We start from the raw sequence: 21,556 nt of genomic DNA on the forward strand, positions 1-21,556 counted from the left end.
TGCCACCCGGCCGACCTATCGTGTCTGGGAGGGGAAATTTTCTCGAGCATGTTAACGCATGGATCGATTATTACTTGCAGCCTCTTGTATCCTCCTTACCTTCTTTTTTGAAGGATACCGGGGACTTCTTGCGCAGGATCGATGGACTGTGTTTTGAGAGTGATACCCTTTTAGCTTCTGTGGATGTAGAATCCCTCTACACGAGTATCAGACATCAAGATGGTATAAAAGCAGTCCGTTTTTTCTTGGACTCTTCCACTCTTTCTTTACCATTGAGGGATCTCATCCTGGAGCTATTAGAGTTCACTCTCACACACAATTTCTTTGTGTTTAAGGGTTCCTTCTACCTACAGATCCAGGGGACAGCCATGGGGGCGGCGTTCGCGCCCTCCTATGCCAATCTGTTCCTGGGTCTGTGGGAGAGGGACATATTCCTGTCGGACAAACAGGGGTCGATTGAGCGTGTCCTGTTTTGGGCACGTTACATCGACGATATCTTCTTTGTCTGGCAGGGCACCTCCATTGATCTTGCGCAATTTATCTCCGGTTTGAACAACAATGACCTAAACATACGTCTCATCCCGGTGTCTGATGCGAGCAAGATTGACTTCCTGGATGTTACTGTTTGCAAAGATGCGGAGGGGATGCTCCAAACTGATATTTTCAGGAAGCCTACAGCCACCAATTCCCTCCTGCATGCCTCATCATGCCATCCCTCCCATATGATTAAGTCCATCCCTGTCGGTCAATTTTTACGTCTCAAGCGTATCTGTTCTAATGAACAGGATTTTGAGGCTCGTGCAAAAGAATTAAAAGTGCGTTTCCTCTCTAGAGGATACAGTGGACGTAACCTCAAAAAGGCGTATCATAGAGCCAAGTACTCTGACAGGGATGACCTTCTTTATGGGAGGAATAAGGCTAAACCCATGAGAGACAATCAGATTAGATTTATTACATCTTTCCATCCCCAACACAACCTCATGCGGGCGGCAATAAGGCGAGCTTGGCCGATTTTACAAGCTGACCAAATTCTAAGTAAGTTTCTTCCAGCCGGTCCGTCACTCACATTTCGGAGGGCTAGAAATTTAAGAGATCAGCTCACTCGCAGTCACTATGTTGGTCAACCGGTGACTACATTCCTCAGCAGTGCTGTCCCGCGGAGTGGATGTTCCCCCTGTGGCAGGTGTGTTGCCTGCCCCAATATTGAACGATGCTCCTCTTTCTCTAGCTCCGATGGTACTAAGACCTATACCATCAAAAAAAGTATATCATGTACCTCTAGGTACGTGATATACTATGCCACGTGTCCATGTGGCTTAATATACATCGGCCTAACCACGAGACAGCTGAAAGTCAGAGTGAGGGAGCACGTTCTTGGTATATTGGCGGCGGCTGAATGTGAGGATATTACCACTTTAAAAACACTGCCCAGACATTTTAGGGACCTCCACTCCTGTGATGCAGCACTGCTTAGGGTGAGAGGCATTGATCTTTTAAACATCAACATTAGGGGAGGTGCTCTCTCCAAACGCCTGGCCCAATTGGAAACCAGGTGGATGTGGACTTTACGGACCATCCACCCGGATGGTCTTAATGAGAACATCTCTTTTGCCCCATTTTTGTGACCCATTTCCCTGCTGTGTATCTTGTGGCCTCTTTGGCCATGTCCTGGCCATATGATTTTATTCCGTTTTTAATCATACCTATTTGTTGTGTGTGTTTCGCTTTTTAATATTGTACGTATGTGCCTTTTCTATGTTTTCATTTTTATATTTACTTTGCCTAGTACTGAAATAAATTTGAACCTTTGAACATCTTTGGATTCTTCTATCAAGTCTTGTTCCGTGGCCACGTGTCAACATCCTTTTGGGCTGCTGTTATTGTTTATATTGGACATTTTCATCTTTGGTGCATTATTGTAAATTGCGCACGTTTTTGATGTTGGGTGTAATTTGGATGTTTATGCATGTTTATACACATATGTATATGTAGATATATGTAATTTTTGATATGCATTGGTTCTTTATTATTTTCGCCCAGTATTACAACTATAAAAAACCTTGCATTGTGTCAATAAGCTCTCTGTATGTGGGTTTATCGTTTTATACTGACATCTGATATTATGGTTTAGGTTATCATTGGTGTAGCACTTCACACTTTTATGTTGTCCTTATTATATGTTTTTATATTGTTTCGCCCTGATACTTGCCCATTTCCAATATGGCATCCTCATATGTTTTGTCTTGTGCGCATGCGCCCGCTACTCTGCGGTGTGGACGCTTCCACTTGCCGTCCGGCGCTTGGTCACGTGGGGCCCCACGTGTTCCTTGTAACCGGCGGCTATGATGGAGGCGGTCTGCACCGCCGATGTGCAGGTGCGGCAAGTGTGTCTATCCATGGCAATGTATATAAGGCACATTGGGTCCATGATTCTTCTACCCCCTGAGGAAGGAGCCTTGCGTTAGCTCCGAAACGCGCGTTGGGGTTTGGCCCAGCTGTCCTGGTCGTGCACCGGTTTTGCAGCTCAGGTATGTGTATTTTGACATAGTGATCGCTTTGTTGCTGCACCGCCCATGTTTTGGATATTTACTTATAGGCATGGTCCTTGATTTTACATGGGTTTATGCAGCACATGATTTGGTATAATGGTACACCTTTGCTGCCGTCCTGGTTCATGAATGGACACCTGGCCCGGTTTACTATGGCCCGGTCATGGTTTTGGGAGCCCCTCTCCCTTGTGCTTTCTACCTGTTCAATTTTGGTATTTTGTATTGACGTTTAAATAAAAGTATTTTATATAGGATCTTTATGGCTGTTGTTTCTTGTTTGTTTTGCGTTATATCTTTCAGCTGATCCTTATTAGTCCTCATTGCATATTGGATTCTGTTCCGGATATGATACACGCTACTCTTATTATATTGTAATATGCTTGCCTCAATACTTTTTTGTGTCACCCAGAATCCTCCAGTGTATACTGTATAATCTCCCAGCAGTCTCCTCTCATCACCCAGAATCCTCCAGTGTATACTGTATAATTTCCCAGCAGTCTCCTCTCATCACCCAGAATCCTCCAGTGTATAATCTCCCAGCAGTCTCCTCTCATCACCCAGAATCCTCCAGTGTATACTGTATAATCTCCCCGCAGTCTCCTCTCATCACCCAGAATCCTCCAGTGTATACTGTATAATCTCCCAGCAGTCTCCTCTCCTCACATCACCCAGAATCCTCCAGTGTACACTGTATAATCTCCCAGCAGTCTCCTCTCATCACCCAGAATCCTCCAGTGTATACTGTATAATCTCCCAGCAGTCTCCTCTCATCACCCAGAATCCTCCAGTGTATACTGTATAATCTCCCAGCAGTCTCCTCTCCTCACATCACCCAGAATCCTCCAGTGTATACTGTATAATCTCCCAGCAGTCTCCTCTCATCACCCAGAATCCTCCAGTGTATACTGTATAATCTCCCAGCAGTCTCCTCTCCTCACATCACCCAGAATCCTCCAGTGTATACTGTATAATCTCCCAGCAGTCTCCTCTCCTCACATCACCCAGAATCCTCCAGTGTATACTGTATAATCTCCCAGCAGTCTCCTCTCATCACCCAGAATCCTCCAGTGTATACTGTATAATTTCCCAGCAGTCTCCTCTCATCACCCAGAATCCTCCAGTGTATACTGTATAATTTCCCAGCAGTCTCCTCTCATCACCCAGAATCCTCCAGTGTATCCTGTATAATCTCCCAGCAGTCTCCTCTCATCACCCAGAATCCTCCAGTGTATACTGTATAATCTCCCAGCAGTCTCCTCTCCTCACATCACCCAGAATCCTCCAGTGTATACTGTATAATCTCCCAGCAGTCTCCTCTCCTCACATCACCCAGAATCCTCCAGTGTATACTGTATAATCTCCCAGCAGTCTCCTCTCCTCACATCACCCAGAATCCTCCAGTGTATACTGTATAATCTCCCAGCAGTCTCCTCTCATCACCCAGAATCCTCCAGTGTATACTGTATAATCTCCCAGCAGTCTCCTCTCATCACCCAGAATCCTCCAGTGTATACTGTATAATTTCCCAGCAGTCTCCTCTCATCACCCAGAATCCTCCAGTGTATAATCTCCCAGCAGTCTCCTCTCATCACCCAGAATCCTCCAGTGTATACTGTATAATCTCCCCGCAGTCTCCTCTCATCACCCAGAATCCTCCAGTGTATACTGTATAATCTCCCAGCAGTCTCCTCTCCTCACATCACCCAGAATCCTCCAGTGTACACTGTATAATCTCCCAGCAGTCTCCTCTCATCACCCAGAATCCTCCAGTGTATACTGTATAATCTCCCAGCAGTCTCCTCTCATCACCCAGAATCCTCCAGTGTATACTGTATAATCTCCCAGCAGTCTCCTCTCCTCACATCACCCAGAATCCTCCAGTGTATACTGTATAATCTCCCAGCAGTCTCCTCTCATCACCCAGAATCCTCCAGTGTATACTGTATAATCTCCCAGCAGTCTCCTCTCCTCACATCACCCAGAATCCTCCAGTGTATACTGTATAATCTCCCAGCAGTCTCCTCTCATCACCCAGAATCCTCCAGTGTATACTGTATAATCTCCCAGCAGTCTCCTCTCATCACCCAGAATCCTCCAGTGTCTACTGTATAATCTCCCAGCAGTCTCCTCTCATCACCCAGAATCCTCCAGTGTATACTGTACAATATCCCAGCAGTCTCCTCTCCTCTCCTCACATCACCCAGAATCCTCCAGTGTATACTGTATAATCTCCCAGCAGTCTCCTCTCATCACCCAGAATCCTCCAGTGTACACTGTATAATCTCCCAACAGTCTCCTCTCCTCATCACCCAGAATCCTCCAGTGTATACTATATAATCTCCCAGCAGTCTCCTCTCATCACCCAGAATCCTCCAGTGTATACTATATAATCTCCCAGCAGCCTCCTCTCATCACCCAGAATCCTCCAGTGTATACTGTATAATCTCCCAGCAGTCTCCTCATCACCCAGAATCCTCCAGTGTATACTGTATAATCTCCCAGCAGTCTCCTCTCATCACCCAGAATCCTCCAGTGTATACTGTATAATCTCCCAGCAGTCTCCTCTCATCACCCAGAATCCTCCAGTGTATACTGTATAATCTCCCAGCAGTCTCCTCTCCTCACATCACCCAGAATCCTCCAGTGTATACTGTGTAATCTCCCAGCAGTTTCCTCTCATCACCCAGAATCCTCCAGTGTATACTGTATAATCTCCCAGCAGTCTCCTCACATCACCCAGAATCCTCCAGTGTATACTGTGTAATCTCCCAGCAGTCTCCTCTCATCACCCAGAATCCTCCAGTGTACACTGTATAATCTCCCAGCAGTCTCCTCTCCTCACATCACCCAGAATCCTCCAGTGTATACTGTGTAATCTCCCAGCAGTCTCCTCTCATCACCCAGAATCCTCCAGTGTATTCTGTATAATCTCCCAGCAGTCTCCTCTCATCACCCAGAATCCTCCAGTGTATACAGTATAATCTCCCAGCAGTCTCCTCTCATCACCCAGAATCCTCCAGTGTATACTGTATAATCTCCCAGCAGTCTCCTCTCATCACCCAGAATCCTCCAGTGTATACAGTATAATCTCCCAGAAGTCTTCTCTATCACCCAGAATCCTCCAGTGTATACTGTATAATCTCCCAGCAGTCTCCTCTCCTCATCACCCAGAATCCTCCAGTGTATAATGTATAATCTCCCAGCAGTCTCCTCTCATCACCCAGAATCCTCCAGTGTATACTGTATAATCTCCCAGCAGTCTCCTCTCCTCCCATCACCCAGAATCCTCCAGTGTATACTGTATAATCTCCCAGCAGTCTCCTCTCATCACCCAGAATCCTCCAGTGTATGATTTCCCAGCAGTCTCCTCTCATCACCCAGAATCCTCCAGTGTATACTGTTATCTCCCAGCAGTCTCCTCTCATCACCCAGAATCCTCCAGTGTATGATTTCCCAGCAGTCACCTCTCCAGTCAGCAGCTCAGTGATCGTGTTGGTGATTTCCAGGATTTCTTGAGGTCTGCTTCTCTTTTGCAGCAGTGAATGTAGAGCTGTAGTTATTGGACCTTGGTGCCTGTCGAGTTCGTCAGCCTCGTTCCCGATCTTCCTCACTACCATGTAATCCTGTGTATGGAGACATTGGCGTCACTAGAAATGCCTGTCTGGACTCTCTTCAAACACAGCAGACAATATCGGTGGCCTCACCTCTCCGGTCAGTAGGGAGATAATCTGTAGGGTCAGGCTCAAGATTCTCTCTGCCATCTGACCTCTGTCCATTCTGAGTGAGGACCATGTGACCAGACTAAAGGAGAAAGGAAGAATGCGACATAAGTATGTATTCACCACTGGGAGGTTTTCTGTCAGTAATCTTACAGACCACACACACGTGCAGTACTAAGGCAGTGAGTATTTTAACCATATCATAATTTTATGCAGAATGTCCAACTCCAAACTGTACGGAATGATGCAGATCAGGTGAGGTACTGGTGTAATGAGGAGGGGGGTCTACAGATATAACAGAAAATAGAAAAAGTCCAGCTCACCGTAGTAGATATCCTTAGGTGTTCGAAGGAGGGAAAACGCTGTGTCAAAGAGTGGAGCAATCAAAACATGAAAAATCCAGCTCAACGAACTTGTGAACAAACTTCTTCTTTATTCACCAAAAAGTGCTCAGCAGAGGATAAAACATCAGCGTTGACAGTTACATGATGCGACATCGACCTGTTTCAGGTGGCTACGCACCCTTAATCATGATGTCCGACATTTTGGTGAGTTAAGGTACCGTTACACTAAACGACTTACCAACGATCACGACCAGCGATAAGACATGGCCGTGATCGTTGGTAAGTCGTTGTGTGGTCGCTGGGGAGCTGTCACACAGACAGCTCTCTCCAGCGACCAACGATCAGGGGAACGACTTCGGCATCGTTGAAACTGTCTTCAACGATGCCGAAGTCCCCCTGCAGCACCCGGGTAACCAGGGTAAACATCGGGTTACTAAGCGCAGGGCAGCGCTTAGTAACCCGATATTTACCCTGGTTACCATTGTAAAAGTAAAAAAAAAAAAACACTACATACTCACATTCTGATGTCTGTCACGTCCCCCGCCGGCGTCCACAGGGTTAAAACTGCTTTTGGCAAGAGCGCTGCTGCTATGCACGCGCTGCTGCCGAGAGCTTCCCTGCACTGAATGTGTCAGCGCCGGCAGTAACAGCGGTGACGTCACCGCTGTGCTCTGCTTTACGGCCGGCGCTGACACATTCAGTGCAGGGAAGCTCTCGGCAGCAGCGCGTGCATATTAGCAGCGCTCTTGCCGAAAGCAGTTTTAACCCTGTGGACGCCGGGGGACGTGACAGACATCAGAATGTGAGTATGTACTGTTTTTTTTTTAACTTTTACAATGGTAACCAGGGTAAATATCGGGTTACTAAGCGCGGCCCTGCGCTTAGTAACCCGATATTTACCCTGGTTACAAGTGAACACATCGCTGGATCGGCGTCACACGCGCCGATCCAGCGATGACAGCGGGTGATCAGCGACCAAAAAAAGGTCCTGATCATTCCCATCGACCAACGATCTCCCAGCAGGAGCCTGATCGTTGGTCGCTGTCACACATAACGAGATCGTTAGCGGGATCGTTGCTACGTCACCAAAAGCGTGACGTTGCAAAGATATCGTTAACGATATCGTTATGTGTGACTCAGCCTTAACTCTTTATGCTAGGTTCCGGTGAAGACACTGGATTGTTAATTAATTAGCATAGTTACTGACGAGAAACAAAGTGTAAACATGTGAGATATATACAAATTAAAAACATGGGCTTTGGCTAAGTAAAAACACATTATAATGAATGTAACAATCAGTAATTGATTTTTAGAAACAAAGAAAAACTCTAACATTTTATACCTCTCAAAAAATATCCCAAACAATTCAAACACGGCTATCTAATTTTGACCATCTGGGAAATAATATATATTAATTACTTTTTCACAGATTAATTACTTTACTGAGATATACTGTTATTCAATGATGTCAATATCCCTGAGATGGTCGTATATGTCAAAATATATTAATGGTATTATACCCAAGAAGAAAGGCAGCTAATCTTATTTTTGCATCTGTGTTATGTTATATATTTTTTAATATGATTTCAACACTCCAATTAATACAAATGAGAGAGATATTGATTGGTTTTGTTATATAATATACAGTATATATGTATTTTCAATGGAGTCCACAGAAAGCTAATTGAAAAGTTGTCCAGCCACATGTTAATTGTCCAGATAGTACCTAGTAATTAACATTTAGGCCATGTGCACACGTTCAGTATTTTTCGCGTTTTTTTCGCGTTTTTTCGCTATAAAAACGTGATAAAAACGCGAAAAAAACGCTTACATATGCCTCCCATTATTTTCAGTGTATTCCGCATTTTTTGTGCAAATGTAGCCTTTTTTTCCGCGAAAAAATCGCATCGCGGAAAAAAAAGCAACATGTTCATTAAAATGCGGAATTGCAGGGGATTCCGCACACCTAGGAGTCCATTGATCTGCTTACTTCCCGCACGGGGCTGTGCCCACCATGCGGGAAGTAAGCAGATTATGTGCGGTTGGTACCCAGGGTGGAGGAGAGGAGACTCTCCTCCACGGACTGGGCACCATATAATTGGTCAAAAAAAAAGAATTAAAATAAAAAATAGTCATATACTCACCTTCGATGTCTTCCCGCCTCTCCACTGCACGCTGTCGCTTCGGTTCCTGTAGCTGGTGTGCGGTGAAGGACCTGCCGTTGACGTCGCCGTCTTGTGATTGGTCGAGACCGGTCATGTGACCGCTCACGTGACCACGACGTCATGGAAGGTCCTGCGCGCACACACCATCTATACGGAACGGACGCCGGTGAGGAGATCAGCTGTCTGCGGGTGAGTATAAGCATTTTTTTAATTTTTTTTAATTATTTTTAAACATTCTATCTTTTACTATAGATGCTGCAAAAGCAGCATCTATAGTAAAAAGTTGGTCGCACTTGTCAAACGCTATGTTTGACAAGTATGACCAACCTGTCAGTCAGTTTTCCAAGCGATGCTACAGATCGCTTGGAAAACTTTAGCATTCTGCAAGCTAATTACGCTTGCAGAATGCTAAAAAAAACGTGAAAAAACCGGAAAAAAAACGCAAAAAAAAAAATGCGGATTTCTTGCAGAAAATTTCCAGTTTTCTTCAGGAAATTTCTGCAAGAAATCCGGACGTGTGCACATACCCTTAAGGTACCTTCACACGAAACGACTTTGTAACGATATCGCTAGCGATCCGTGACGTTGCAGCGTCCTCGCTAGCGATATCGTTTAGTTTGACACGCAGCAGCGATCAGGATCCTGCTGTGATGTCGCTGGTCGCTGAATAAAGTCCAGAACTTTATTTGGTCGTCCGATCGCCGTGTATCGTTGTGTTTGAAAGCAAAAGCAACGATACCAGCGATGTTTTACACTGGTAACCAGGGTAAACATCGGGTTACCAAGCGCAGGGCCGCGCTTAGTAACCCGATGTTTACCCTGGTTACCAGCGTAAAAGTAAAAAAAACAAACAGTACATACTCACCTGCGCGTCCCCCAGCGTCTGCTTCCTGACACTTACTGAGCGCCGGCCCGAAAGTGAAAGTGAAAGCACAGCGGTGACGTCACCGCTGTGCTGTTAGGGCCGGAGCTCAGTCAGTGTCAGGAAGCAGACGCTGGGGGACGCGCAGGTGAACATGTACTGTTTGTTTTTTTTTACTTTTACGCTGGTAACCAGGGTAAACATCGGGTTACTAAGCGCGGCCCTGCGCTTAGCAACCCGATGTTTACCCTGGTTACCCGGGGACGTCGGCATCGTTGGTCGCTGGAGAGCTGTCTGTGTGACAGCTCCCCAGCGATCAAACAGCGACGCTGCAGCGATCGGCATCGTTGTCGCTATCGCTGCAGCGTCGCTTCGTGTGAAGGTACCTTAAGTGTACACTTTACAATTATCTTTAAAGATGAGACCCAAGGGCATATTATACTAATGCTAATTAGACAGATACTTGTTAAGCCCCCAGGGATGCCAGGTGGTGTTTTTATCTATTTGGCCTGAAGGCTTCAGTACACATACCATGATATAGAACAAAGCCTCAGATAAGATTGAATGGACAGTGTTTTAACATATATATGGGAGGTATGCCTGGGACACAGAGACAGAGGGAAGAGAGAAGACACTGACAAAGAGAGCAGGCTGATTTGACTCCTACCATTTCCAATGTAATGTATGACTTATGACTTGATTATTTGCTATTTTGAGTGACTGTTTATATTTATTATCTTTTATTAAGTAAATTCATTTTAGTTTATTCAATTGCCGTGTGAGCATTTATTTATTCATCACAATTCTTTGAGCCTTAAACAAAACAGCATCAGGGAGGCTTTAATGGCTGGAAGGTGGAGAAACCCCCTGATGTGAGAATAAGAGTTTAATTTTTTGTTTGCATAACAAAAGTGAGCACATGTAGGGAGAACAGCTTAGGCTACGTTCACATTAGCGTTAAGCTAATGTGCGTCGGGTTTGCGTCGGCGACGCAGCGGCGACGCATGCGTCATGCGCCCCCTATACTTAACATGGGGGACGCATGCGTTTTTTTTTGTTGCGTTGTGCCACACATGCGTCTTTTTTGCCGCAAGCGTCGGACCAAGAAAACGCAACAAGTTGCATTTTTCTTGCGTCCGATTTTCAGCAAAAACCGACGCATGCGTCGCAAAACGCAGCGTTTTTGCGTGCGTTTTGCCGCGTTTTTGCGTGCGTTGTGCGTTGCGTCGCCGACGCAGCGGCGCACAACGCTAGTGTGAACGTAGCCTTAGTTTATTTTAGAAAAGGTGACAGATGAGCTCAGTGTGTCTGATCCTGCTTCTAATGTCTATTGACATAGGCAGATGCTAGTAAGGCTATGTGCACATGTTGCGAATTTTGATGAGTTTCCGCAGCGTTTTTTGACGAGCGAAATTGCCTCAAATCTGCAGTGTAGTGCACACCAATGTTAGTCAATGGGAAATTGAGAATTGGTGTGCACATGCTGCAGAAAAATAGGTATTAGATCTACCAGTAATAATGTTTCCAGGAGTCCATCTTGACAGCACCATGGAGGACATCCTCCTCCTCCTCCTTACAAGGACAGGAAACACACAAGAGGTTATAAGGCCCCTCCCCACCCCAATTCCCTCAGAGTTTTAACAAGTACCACACCACGGATGATGCAACTTAACACATTAAACAATATCATATTACAGCATATGACATAATATAATCAGCGAGGGAACTAATCGTGCTGTCAGGACAGACTCCTGGAAACAAAATTACCAGTAGGTCTAATACCTATTTTCCAGGACGTCCCTCTTGACAGCACCATGAAGAATACCCAAGTACCTCCTCAGGGTGGGATTACTGCCTGGAGGACCTTCCTCCCGAAGGCAGTCTGTTGGTTAGATAATACGTCTAACTTGTAATGTCTACAGAACATGTCTATTCTTGACCAAGTTGCGGCCTTACAAATCTGGATAAAGGATGCCCCCGCCCTCTCGGCCCATGAAGTTGAGACTGCCCTGGTTGAATGAGCTTTTAAGCCCTGGGGGGGAGGTGATGCCCTGAGAATGGTAGGCCAGGGAAATTACAGATCTAATCCATCTTGTGATGGTGGTTTTAGAGGCTTTCTTATCTCTATTCTTCCCTCCAAATAAAACTAGTAAGTTATGTCCTGCCTCCAGCTACTAGTAGCTTCAATATAATTAACAGACTGTCTGACATCTAAAGCATGAAGGGCCCGCTCTTTCTCGTTTTTAGGGGTTTTCACAGAATGAGGGCAAAACAATTTCCTGGTTTAAATTTTGACAGGAGGCCACCTTTGGAACGAATGCGGGATCTAATTTCAGGATTATTTCTCCGTTCATTGCAAACACGAAGATAAGGATGGACAAGGCCTGGATTTCGCCTATACGTTTCACCGTGGTAATGGCTATTAAGAATGCCGTCTTCATGGTTTGGAGAGAGATGGACATGTTTTCGCTCGGGACGAAGGGGTCAGAGCATAGGGACCTAAGGATCAAGTGCTGTATTGCCCTGACAAATCTTATTACCCAAGGGTGAGAGGCTAAAGTGTAGTCAAGAGAGGCGCTTAAGGCCGATATTTAGACATTTAGGCATTTAGGGTACTGGGCCTAAGACCCTTATTAAAGCTCGCTTGAAGAAAGTCTAAGACGCTTGGGATATCTGGTTTCCCTGCCCTCAAGTCGGTGTGCCACCCGCCAGACAGAACCTCTTCCAGATCTTGTAATATATAGCAGAAGCAACAGGCTTCCTGCTGGCCAGGATTGTTGCTATGACCTGGTCGGACAGCCCCTGAGCCCTCAGGATGTCCAGTTCAGGATCCAAGCTGAAAGGTGGAGTCTTCCTGGATCCTGATGGAAAATCGGACCCTGGTGGATGAGATCCCTTCTTTGAGGAAGCCGTACTGGATCTTCTACCGCCATCCCCCCCAAACGCGGAAACCAGCTCCTTTTCGGCCAATATGGGACAATCAGGAGTACTCTCACTTGATCATCCTGTTTTTTTCTGAGGACAGTTGGAATAAGTGCTAACAGGGGAAAAGCATAGGAAAGAGACTGTCCCCATCTCTGACTTAGTGCATCCATGCCCCCTGGGTTGCCTGATGCGTTGAGCGAGTACAACCTGTCCTTCTTCGCGTTCTTCCTGGTCGCAAACAGATCTATCCGAGGCCTGTCCCAGCGTTGGCACAGAAGCTGGAATACTTCGTCATTTAGTTCCCAATCTGTTGAGTAGATCCTCTATTGGCTCAGGTAGTCTATGACATTCCAGGACCCCTCGAGATGTACCACCGTTATTCATAGGATTGTTCTCTCTGCCCACGAAAATATCACGTTTGCCAGATCCTGAAGCATTTGATGTCTCGGTTCTCCCTGGTGGCGCAGGAAACTGTTGTCATGTTGTCTGACAGAATTTTCACGTGCCGGCCTTCCAGCAGACCCCGATATTGCCTTAGGGCTACCCATGCTGCATAGAGCTCTCTGTATTTCGAGGATCTGGCCCGTATGTCTGCTGGCCATTCTCCCTCTAGGATATTCCCTTCCAGGTGTGCACCCTATCCCCACTTGCTGGCGTCTGTAGTAATTATTACGCATGGAGAGGAGAACCAAGGATGCCCACCTTTAGGTTTCTTGGCTGAATCCACCATAGTAGGGAATTCTTCCCGGCAGGGGATAAGGATATTTTGTTGTTGAGGGATGACTGACGACGATCCCAGACCGACAGGACTTCCCTCTGCAAGGCTCTTGAGTGATATTGTGCCCAGCGAACGCACTGAATACAGGCAGACATGGGGCCCAGGACCTGCATTGCGGACCTGATGGACACTCAGCCCTTCATGAGTCTCCTGTGACCCGCACTGGTCTGTTTCTTTAGGGGGCAGGAAGGATGCCCTGCGCTTGGAATCTAGTAACACTCCCAAGAAGATCTTCCTTCTTTCTGGAGATAGGCTCGGCTTTGCCTGTTTATGATCCAGCTGAGAGATTCCATGGTGGTTATGGTCCTTTCTCTGTGTTGTCGGAGATCCTCTGCCGAGCCTGCCATGAGGAGAAAGTCGTCCAGATATGGTACGATGATGATACCCTGGCGTCTTAGAAAGGCTACCACTTCTGCTACCAGCTTGGTAAAGACTCGGGAAGCTGAAGACAGGCCGAAAGGAAGGCACTGAAACTGAAAGTGGCAGGTCCGATCCTGAAATCTTACCGCGAACCTCAGGAATCTCTGACATGTTGGATGGACTGGAACCTAATAATAGGTGCTTTTTAGGTCAAGGGAGCACATTAAGGCATCTGTCTATTAACTGAATCGTGGATTTCACCGACTCTATTCTGAATTTTTTGTAACTGACCCAGGCGTTTAAGGGATTTAAATTTATAAAATTATATGAGAATCCCCTTTGGGTTTTACAATGGAGAACAGGGAGGAGTAATGGCCCTTTCCTGTTTCTGCCCGGGGAACGGGGATTATAACAGCCAAGCTTACCAGGTCGCTTAAATCTGCCTCCATAGGGGAACCCCTTTCCACTGTCAGAGGGGTGATGACTGTCGGGGGGAGGGGAAGCAAACTCTATGCTGTATCCTCTGTATCCTTCTGATATGGTCCTTAGAACTCACTGATTTTGGGTAATATGGGCCCAGTTTGCTGAAAAATGTTTGAGACGTCCCCCGATCAGGATGGCGTCATTTCCTTTTTAATTTTCGACCTGCTCCAAAGAGAGAGCTTCTATTCTTCCCGCCTCTACTGTGGGAGCTGTTATAGGAACCCCTAGATGACTTTCCCTGGTTCCTAAACTCTGTCTGTCTCCAAAAAGGGCCTGGTCTATGAAAGAGCTAGTTCATTTTCCCTAACTCTTCTGGGAACCCTTTCTTTTTATCCGCAGCCTTCTCCAGAATGTCATCTAGAGCAGGACCGAATACTCAAACCAGAAAAGGGGATTGAGCAGAGGTTATTTTTAGAAGCGCCATCACCTGATCAGGTTTTTAACCAGATAGCTCTACGAGCCGCATTGGAAAGTGAGCTATTCTTGGCAGCGAATCTTACAGATTCAGCTGAAGAGTCAGCTAAGAAGGCCATAGCTGATTTCATGAGGGAGGGAAGCTAAGATCTCTTCCCTTGAGACCTTATTAGTTAGGTGCTCTTCCAGCTGCTCCATCCACAGGGACATGGATCTGGCCACTTAAGTAGCGGCTATGTTAATTTTAATTAAAGCTGCTGATGACTCCCAAGTTCTTTTAAGTAGGTTATCCGCCTTCCTGTCCATTGGATCCTTGAGGCTGGACGAGTCTTCGAAGGGGATGGAAGTCTTTTTCGCAACCTTTGCCACTCGCACATCGATCTTGGGAATTTCTTCCCAAATTTTTGTGTCCTCCGGATCAAATGGAAAACGTTTTCTAAAGTCACGGGATATTGATAGGAGTCTGTCCGCATACTGCCACTCCTCAAGGATCATGGCTCTAATGTGATCATTTACAGGGAACACGCGTCGTTTCTGTGCTCTGAGGCCTCCAAACATTAAGTCCTGCCTGGACTGCGGTTTTGGAACCTCCTCCACCTGCATTGTGTCCCTGACCGCTCATCGGATCGGTATCCTCGGACGAGAATAAATATCTTCTGTCCTGTTCCTGACCTTCTGGGAATATTTCGCCCTCTGCCTCACCCGACCCCTGGGAATAAGAGTCCTCATCTGAGCTCAGTTCCATCTCCCACCTAGCTCTTTTAGCACTCGGGCCAGGACTGGGGGGGCTGCAGCCGGGAGAAGGTGGACATAGATGCTTGCACTTCTTCCCGGATCAGAGACCTCATTTCGGATAAAAGGGATGTTGTTCCTTACAATTTTGCTCGTGCATGTGTCACAGAGGCTCTTGCTATAAGTATCAAGGAGCTTAATATGGCAAATCGGACATCTCCTGGCTTTCACAGATGCTTTGCCAGGTTGCTTGGGAGCCGGTAGGGGTGTTGCTGGGGATTCCTTATCCTGTGCAGCACAAAAGAGGGACCAGTCAGGGCCATGAATAGGAGCAGGAGGAATGAGCACAGCTCACTTACCCCTTCCAGCTCAGCTTTGCAAGAATCCTCCATTACCCTCTGTATTTTGCAGCCTGAGAGATCCAGGGAAGTCACCGCCGCCTGACTCGCTGTTCTCTGCGTTCCACGTTGGAACGCACGCCGGTCTCTTACCTCTGTCGCACTCTGACATCGCCGGCAGTGCGTCGGCTTCTTCCCTGCACGACTTCCGGTTGGCTCTCACATGTCGGCCGGTGTTGGAGCCGAGAGCCTCCACTTGCGGGAGGAAGCGGCTCTACCCAGGAGCACTGTCCGCTCACTGGTCTCTGTGGCTGAGGAACCCTCGCGCAGGAGGGTGTCGGCCCAGGGCTTTTTGACAGGGAGAAGGTTTGGACCAGCCGCCCGATCCACCCGGCCCTAGTCGGTAAGCAGCGCTTCCTCTTGTGCGTCCCTCCTTGCAGGGACAGGAAAAACACTGAGGGAATTGGGGTGGGGAGGGGCCTTTTAACCTCTTGTGTTTCCTGTCCCTGTAAGGAGAAGGACGTCCTCCATGGTGCTGTCAGGAGGGACGTCCTGGAAAATACGCGTATTTGCAGCACTTTATTTTCCGCAGCATGTAAATTCTTTTTGCGGATCTGCAGCGTTTCTGCACCCATTGACTACCACTGAGTCAGGCAAACCCACAGCAAAACCACAAAAGATCTGCGGTTTTGCAGATCGGGAGGAGGAAGGGAGGGTGTGTGTGTGTGTGTGTGCGCATCATCCAATGAGATACTAGTCCCATCCGGCTATACCTGCTACAGTGACAGCTAGCCAATGGTAGGACACTAGTAGTCCCATTGTCCGGCTACTGTGTTCAAATGTAAAAAAAAATAAAAAATTGTGATGTCATTTCCTTGTCCAACCTCTTCTTTTACATATTCCATTGAAGAATAAATTGAGTATGTAAAAGTAGAGGTTAGACAAGGAAATGACATCACAATTTATTTTTTTGTTAAATAATAGATCTTTATTTAGCCTACAAAAACGCATACAAATCCGCATCAAAAACGCACGGATTATTAACTACGTTTTCTGCCAAGAGATGCAGAATCTGAGCAGGAAATTCCACAGGCAAATCTGCAATGTGTGCACACACCCTTGGAAACACTTGTAAAGTGACAGAAATGTTATTCCTAGGGGATTGAGATTGAAGAAAATCCATGTCATGAACTACATGGGGGGATCTATTTGTACATCCCACCGCTGCCACCAATATGTCATGAACCGGGTGAGTTTTGTTGCCCCAGTTCTTTCTTCAGGGATTTATTTATATTTCACTTCCCAGTTCCGGTTTGGAACTTGCAGCTCTCTGGTGCCCCCTTAGTCAGGGAACTGCACCAAGGATAATTAGTCGCCAGTAAGGCTGCCTTGCTATGTACTGGCTATTGGGCGCACTGCAGCGAGGGCAATATAACTATTCCCGCTCAGGCAGGAATTATAATTATCAAACGCCGTCCGTCGCTGGCAGTTTTGCCCAACCAGATAAGAACACTTCGTTGCCACCAGCTCCTATTACTATGATTAATAGCGGATCACGAGCCAACCCAATCAGTAGCGTAATTTACTTCAGAGGATGTTGAGGGTACGTTTTAGAGCAAGGAAAACAAAGCTAGTAAATATTGTAACTTTTACTCCAAAAAAAGAAATAGACAGTTTACAAAAGTCTAAAAAGATATTACAAAAATGAGACAATTATAGTATGAGCAGAATGATTACAAAATAAAAGGGATTAACCCCTTCACCCCCAAGGGTGGTTTGCACGAATCACAGTGATATGTCACACAAAATACTTAATAAGTAACATTTCCCACATGTCTACTTTACATCAGCACCATTTTGGAACCAAAATTTTTTTTTGTTAGGGAGTTATAAGGGTTAAAAGTTGACCAGCAATTTCTCATTTTTACAACACCATTTTTTTTTAGGGACCACATCTCATTTGAAGTCATTTTGAGGGGTCTATATGATAGAAAATACCCAAGTGTGACACCATTCTAAAAACTGCACCCCTCAAGGTGCTCAAAACCACATTCAAGAAGTTTATTAACCATTCAGGTGTTTCACAGGAATTTTTGGAATGTTTAAATAAAAATGAACATTTAACTTTTTTTCACACAAAATTTATTTCAGCTCCAATTTGTTTTATTTTACCAAGGGTAACAGGAGAAAATGGACCCCAAAAGATGTTGTACAATTTGTCCTGAGTACGCCGATACCCCATATGTGGGGGTAAACCACTGTTTGGGCGCATGACAGAGCTCGGAAGCGAAGGAGCGCCATTTGACTTTTCACTGCAAAATTGACAGGAATTGAGATGGGACGCCATGTTGCATTTGGAGAGCCACTGATGTGCCTAAACATTGAAACCCCCCACAAGTGACACCATTTTGGAAAGTAGACCCCCTAAGGAACTTATCTAGATGTGTGGTGAGCACTTTGACCCACCAAGTGCTTCACAGAAGTTTATAATGCAAAACCGTAAAAATAAAAAATCATATTTTTTCACAAAAATTATCTTTTCGCCCCCAATTTTTTATTTTCCCAAGGGTAAGAGAAGAAATTGTACCCCAAAAGTTGTTGTACAATTTGTCCTGAGTACGCTGATACCCCATATGTGGGGGTAAACCACTGTTTGGGTGCATGGCAGAGCTCGGAAGGGAAGGAGCGCCGTTTGACTTTTCACTGCAAAATTGACAGGAATTGAGATGGGACGCCATGTTGCGTTTGGAGAGCCACTGATGTGCCTAAACATTGAAATCCCCCACAAGTGACACCATTTTGGAAAGTAGACCCCCTAAGGAACTTATCTAGAGGTGTGGTGAGCACTTTGACCCACCAAGTGCTTCACAGAAGTTTATAATGCAGAGCCGTAAAAATAAAACAAAAATTTTTTCCCACAAAAATTATTTTTTAGCCCCCAGTTTTGTATTTTCCCCGAGGGTAACAGGAGAAATTGGACCCCAAAAATTATTGTCCAATTTGTCCTGAGTACGCTGATACCCCATATGTGGGTGGGGACCACCGTTTGGGCGCATGGGAGGGCTCGGAAGGGATGGAGCGCCATTTGGAATGCAGACTTAGATGGAATGGTCTGCAGGCATCACATTGCGTTTGCAGAGCCCCTAATGTACCTAAACAGTAAAAACCCACCACAAGTGACACCATTTTGGAAAGTAGACCCCCTAAGGAACTCATCTAGGTGTTGTGAGAGCTTTGAACCCCCAAATGTTTCACTACAGTTTATAACGCAGAGCCGTGCAAATAAAAAAAAAAACTTTTTCCACAAAAATTATTTTTTAGCCCCCAGTTTTGTATTTTTTTAAAGGGTAACAGGAGAAATTGGACCCTATATATTGTTGTCCAATTTGTCCTGAGTACGCTGATACCTGATATCTGGGGGGAACCACCGTTTGAGCGCATGGCAGAGCTCGGAAGGGAAGGAGCATCATTTGCAATGCAGACTTAGATGGATTGGTCTGCAGGCGTCACATTGCATTTGCAGAGCCCCTAATGTACCTAAACAGTAGAAACCCCCCACAAGTGACACCATTTTGGAAAGTAGACCCCCTAAGGAACTCATCTAGATGTGTTGTGAGAGCTTTGAACCCCCAAGTGTTTCACTACAGTTTATAACGCAGAACCATGCAAATAAAAAAATATATTTTTTTTTCCACAAAAATTATTTTTTAGCCCCTAGTTTTGTATTTTCCCAAGGGTAACAGGAGAAATTGGACCCCAAAAGTTGTTCTCCAATGTGTTCCGAGTATGCTGATACCCCATATGTTGGGGTAAACCCCTGATTGGGCGCACGGGAGAGCTTGGAAGGGAAGGAGCACTGTTTTACTTTTTCAACGCAGAATTGGCTGGAATTGAAATCGGACGCCATGTCGCGTTTGGAGAGCCCCTGATGTGCCTAAACAGTGGAAACCCCCCAATTACAACTGAAACCCTAATCCAAACACACCCCTAACCCTAATCCCAATGGTAACCCTAACCACACCTCTAATCCAGACACACCCCTAACCCTAATCCCAACCCTATTCCCAACCGTAAATGTAATCCAAACCCTAACCCTAACTTTAGCCCCAACCCTAACCCTAACTTTAGCCCCAACCATAAATGTAGCCTTAACCCTAGCCCCAACCCTAGCCTCAACCCTAACCCTAACCATAGCCCTAACCCTAGCCCTAACCCTAGCCCTAACCCTAACCCTAGCCCTAACCCTAACCCTAACGGGAAAATGGAAATAAATACATTTTTTAAATTTTTTAAATTTTTCCCTAACTAAGCGGGTGATGAAGGGGGGTTTGATTTACTTTTATAGCGTTTTTTTTAGCGGATTTTTATGATTGGCAGCCGTCACACACTGAAAGACGCTTTTTATTGCAAAAAATATTTTTTGCGTTACATTTTGAGAGCTATAATTTTTCCATATTTGAGTCCACAGAGTCATGTGAGGTCTTGTTTTTTGCGGGACGAGTTGACATTTTTATTGGTAACATGTTCGGGCACGGGAGATTTTTTGATCGCTTTTTATTCCGATTTTTGTGAGGCAGAATGACCAAAAACCAGCTATTCATTAATTTCTTTCGGGGGAGGCGTTTATACCGTTCTGCGTTTGGTAAAATTGATAAGGCAGTTTTATTCTTCGGGTCAGTACGATTACAGCGATGCCTCATTTATATCATTTTTTTATGTTTTGGCGCTTTTATACGATAAAAGCTATTTTATAGAAAAAAGAATTATTTTGTTATCGCTTTATTCTGAGGACTATAACTTTTTTATTTTTTCGCTGATGATGGTGTATGGTGGCTCGTTTTTTGTGGGACAAGATGACGTTTTCAGCGGTACCATGGTTATTTATATCCGTCTTTTTGATCGCGTGTTATTCCACTTTTTGTTTGGCGGTATGAGAATAAAGCGTTGTTTTTTGCCTCGATTTTTTTTTTTTTTTACCGTGTTCACTGAAGGGGTTAACTAGTGATATAGTTTTATAGGTGGGGTCGTTACGGACGCGGTGATACTAAATATGTGTACTTTTATTGTTTGATTTTTTTTTATTTAGATAAAGAAATGTATTTATGGGAATAATTTTTTTTATTTATTTAGGAATTTTTTTTTTTTTTTTTTTTTTTTTTTACACGTGGTCATTTTTTTTAACTTTTTTACTTTGTCCCAGGGGGGGGGGGACATCACAGATCGGTGATCTGACAGTTTGCATAGCACTCTGTCAGATCACCGATCTGACTTAGAGCAAAGCAGGCTTACCAGCGCCTGCACTGAGCAGGCACTCGGTAAGCCACCTCCCTCCCTGCAGGACCCGGATGCCGCGGCCATCTTGGATCCGGGACCTGCAGCGAGGAAGGAGGTAGGAGACCCTCGGAGCAACGCGATCACATCGCGTTGCTGCGGAGGTCTCAGGGAAGCACGCAGGGAGCCCCCTCCCTGTGCGATGCTTCCCTGTACCGCCGGCACACTGCGATCATGTTTGATCGCGGTCTGCCGGGGGTTAATGTGCCGGGGCGGTCCGTGACCGCTCCTGGCACATAGTGCCGGATGTCAGCTGCGATAGGCAGCTGACACCCGGCCGCGATCGGCCGTGCTCCCCCCCCCCCGTGAGCGCGGCGGATCGTGCTGGACGTACTATTCCGTCCTTGGGAAGTAGGGCCCACCCCACATGGACGGAATAGTACGTCCAATGGCAGAAAGGGGTTAAAGATGAAAAAACACAGTTCTCTCATATCATGGCTGGCCATGCGGCAGGGGAAGGTCGACAACCCAATGCATCAGAGCAGATTGCAAAGTTTCTGTTAGCTGACTTCCTAGGCAAAAGACACTCCTAAAATGAGGCTGAATCTCTTATACC

General features: G+C 45.8%; 1 protein-coding gene across 1 annotated transcript in view; it reads right to left on the bottom strand.

Annotated features, from left to right (window-relative positions):
• Window positions 1–21,556, bottom strand: part of LOC143817865 (oocyte zinc finger protein XlCOF8.4-like) — a 251,108-nt gene that overhangs the window by 162,450 nt on the left and 67,102 nt on the right. The window contains exons 3-4 of the mRNA XM_077299328.1: window positions 6,254–6,350; window positions 6,014–6,172 (exon numbers count right to left, since the gene is read on the bottom strand). Of these exons, the coding sequence (XP_077155443.1) occupies window positions 6,014–6,172; window positions 6,254–6,325 (231 nt within the window). The 5' untranslated portion in view covers window positions 6,326–6,350. The remainder of the gene's footprint in view (window positions 1–6,013; window positions 6,173–6,253; window positions 6,351–21,556) is intronic.

Source organism: Ranitomeya variabilis, chromosome 3, assembly GCF_051348905.1.
Source record: "Ranitomeya variabilis isolate aRanVar5 chromosome 3, aRanVar5.hap1, whole genome shotgun sequence".
NCBI classification, from domain to species: Eukaryota; Metazoa; Chordata; class Amphibia; order Anura; family Dendrobatidae; genus Ranitomeya; species Ranitomeya variabilis.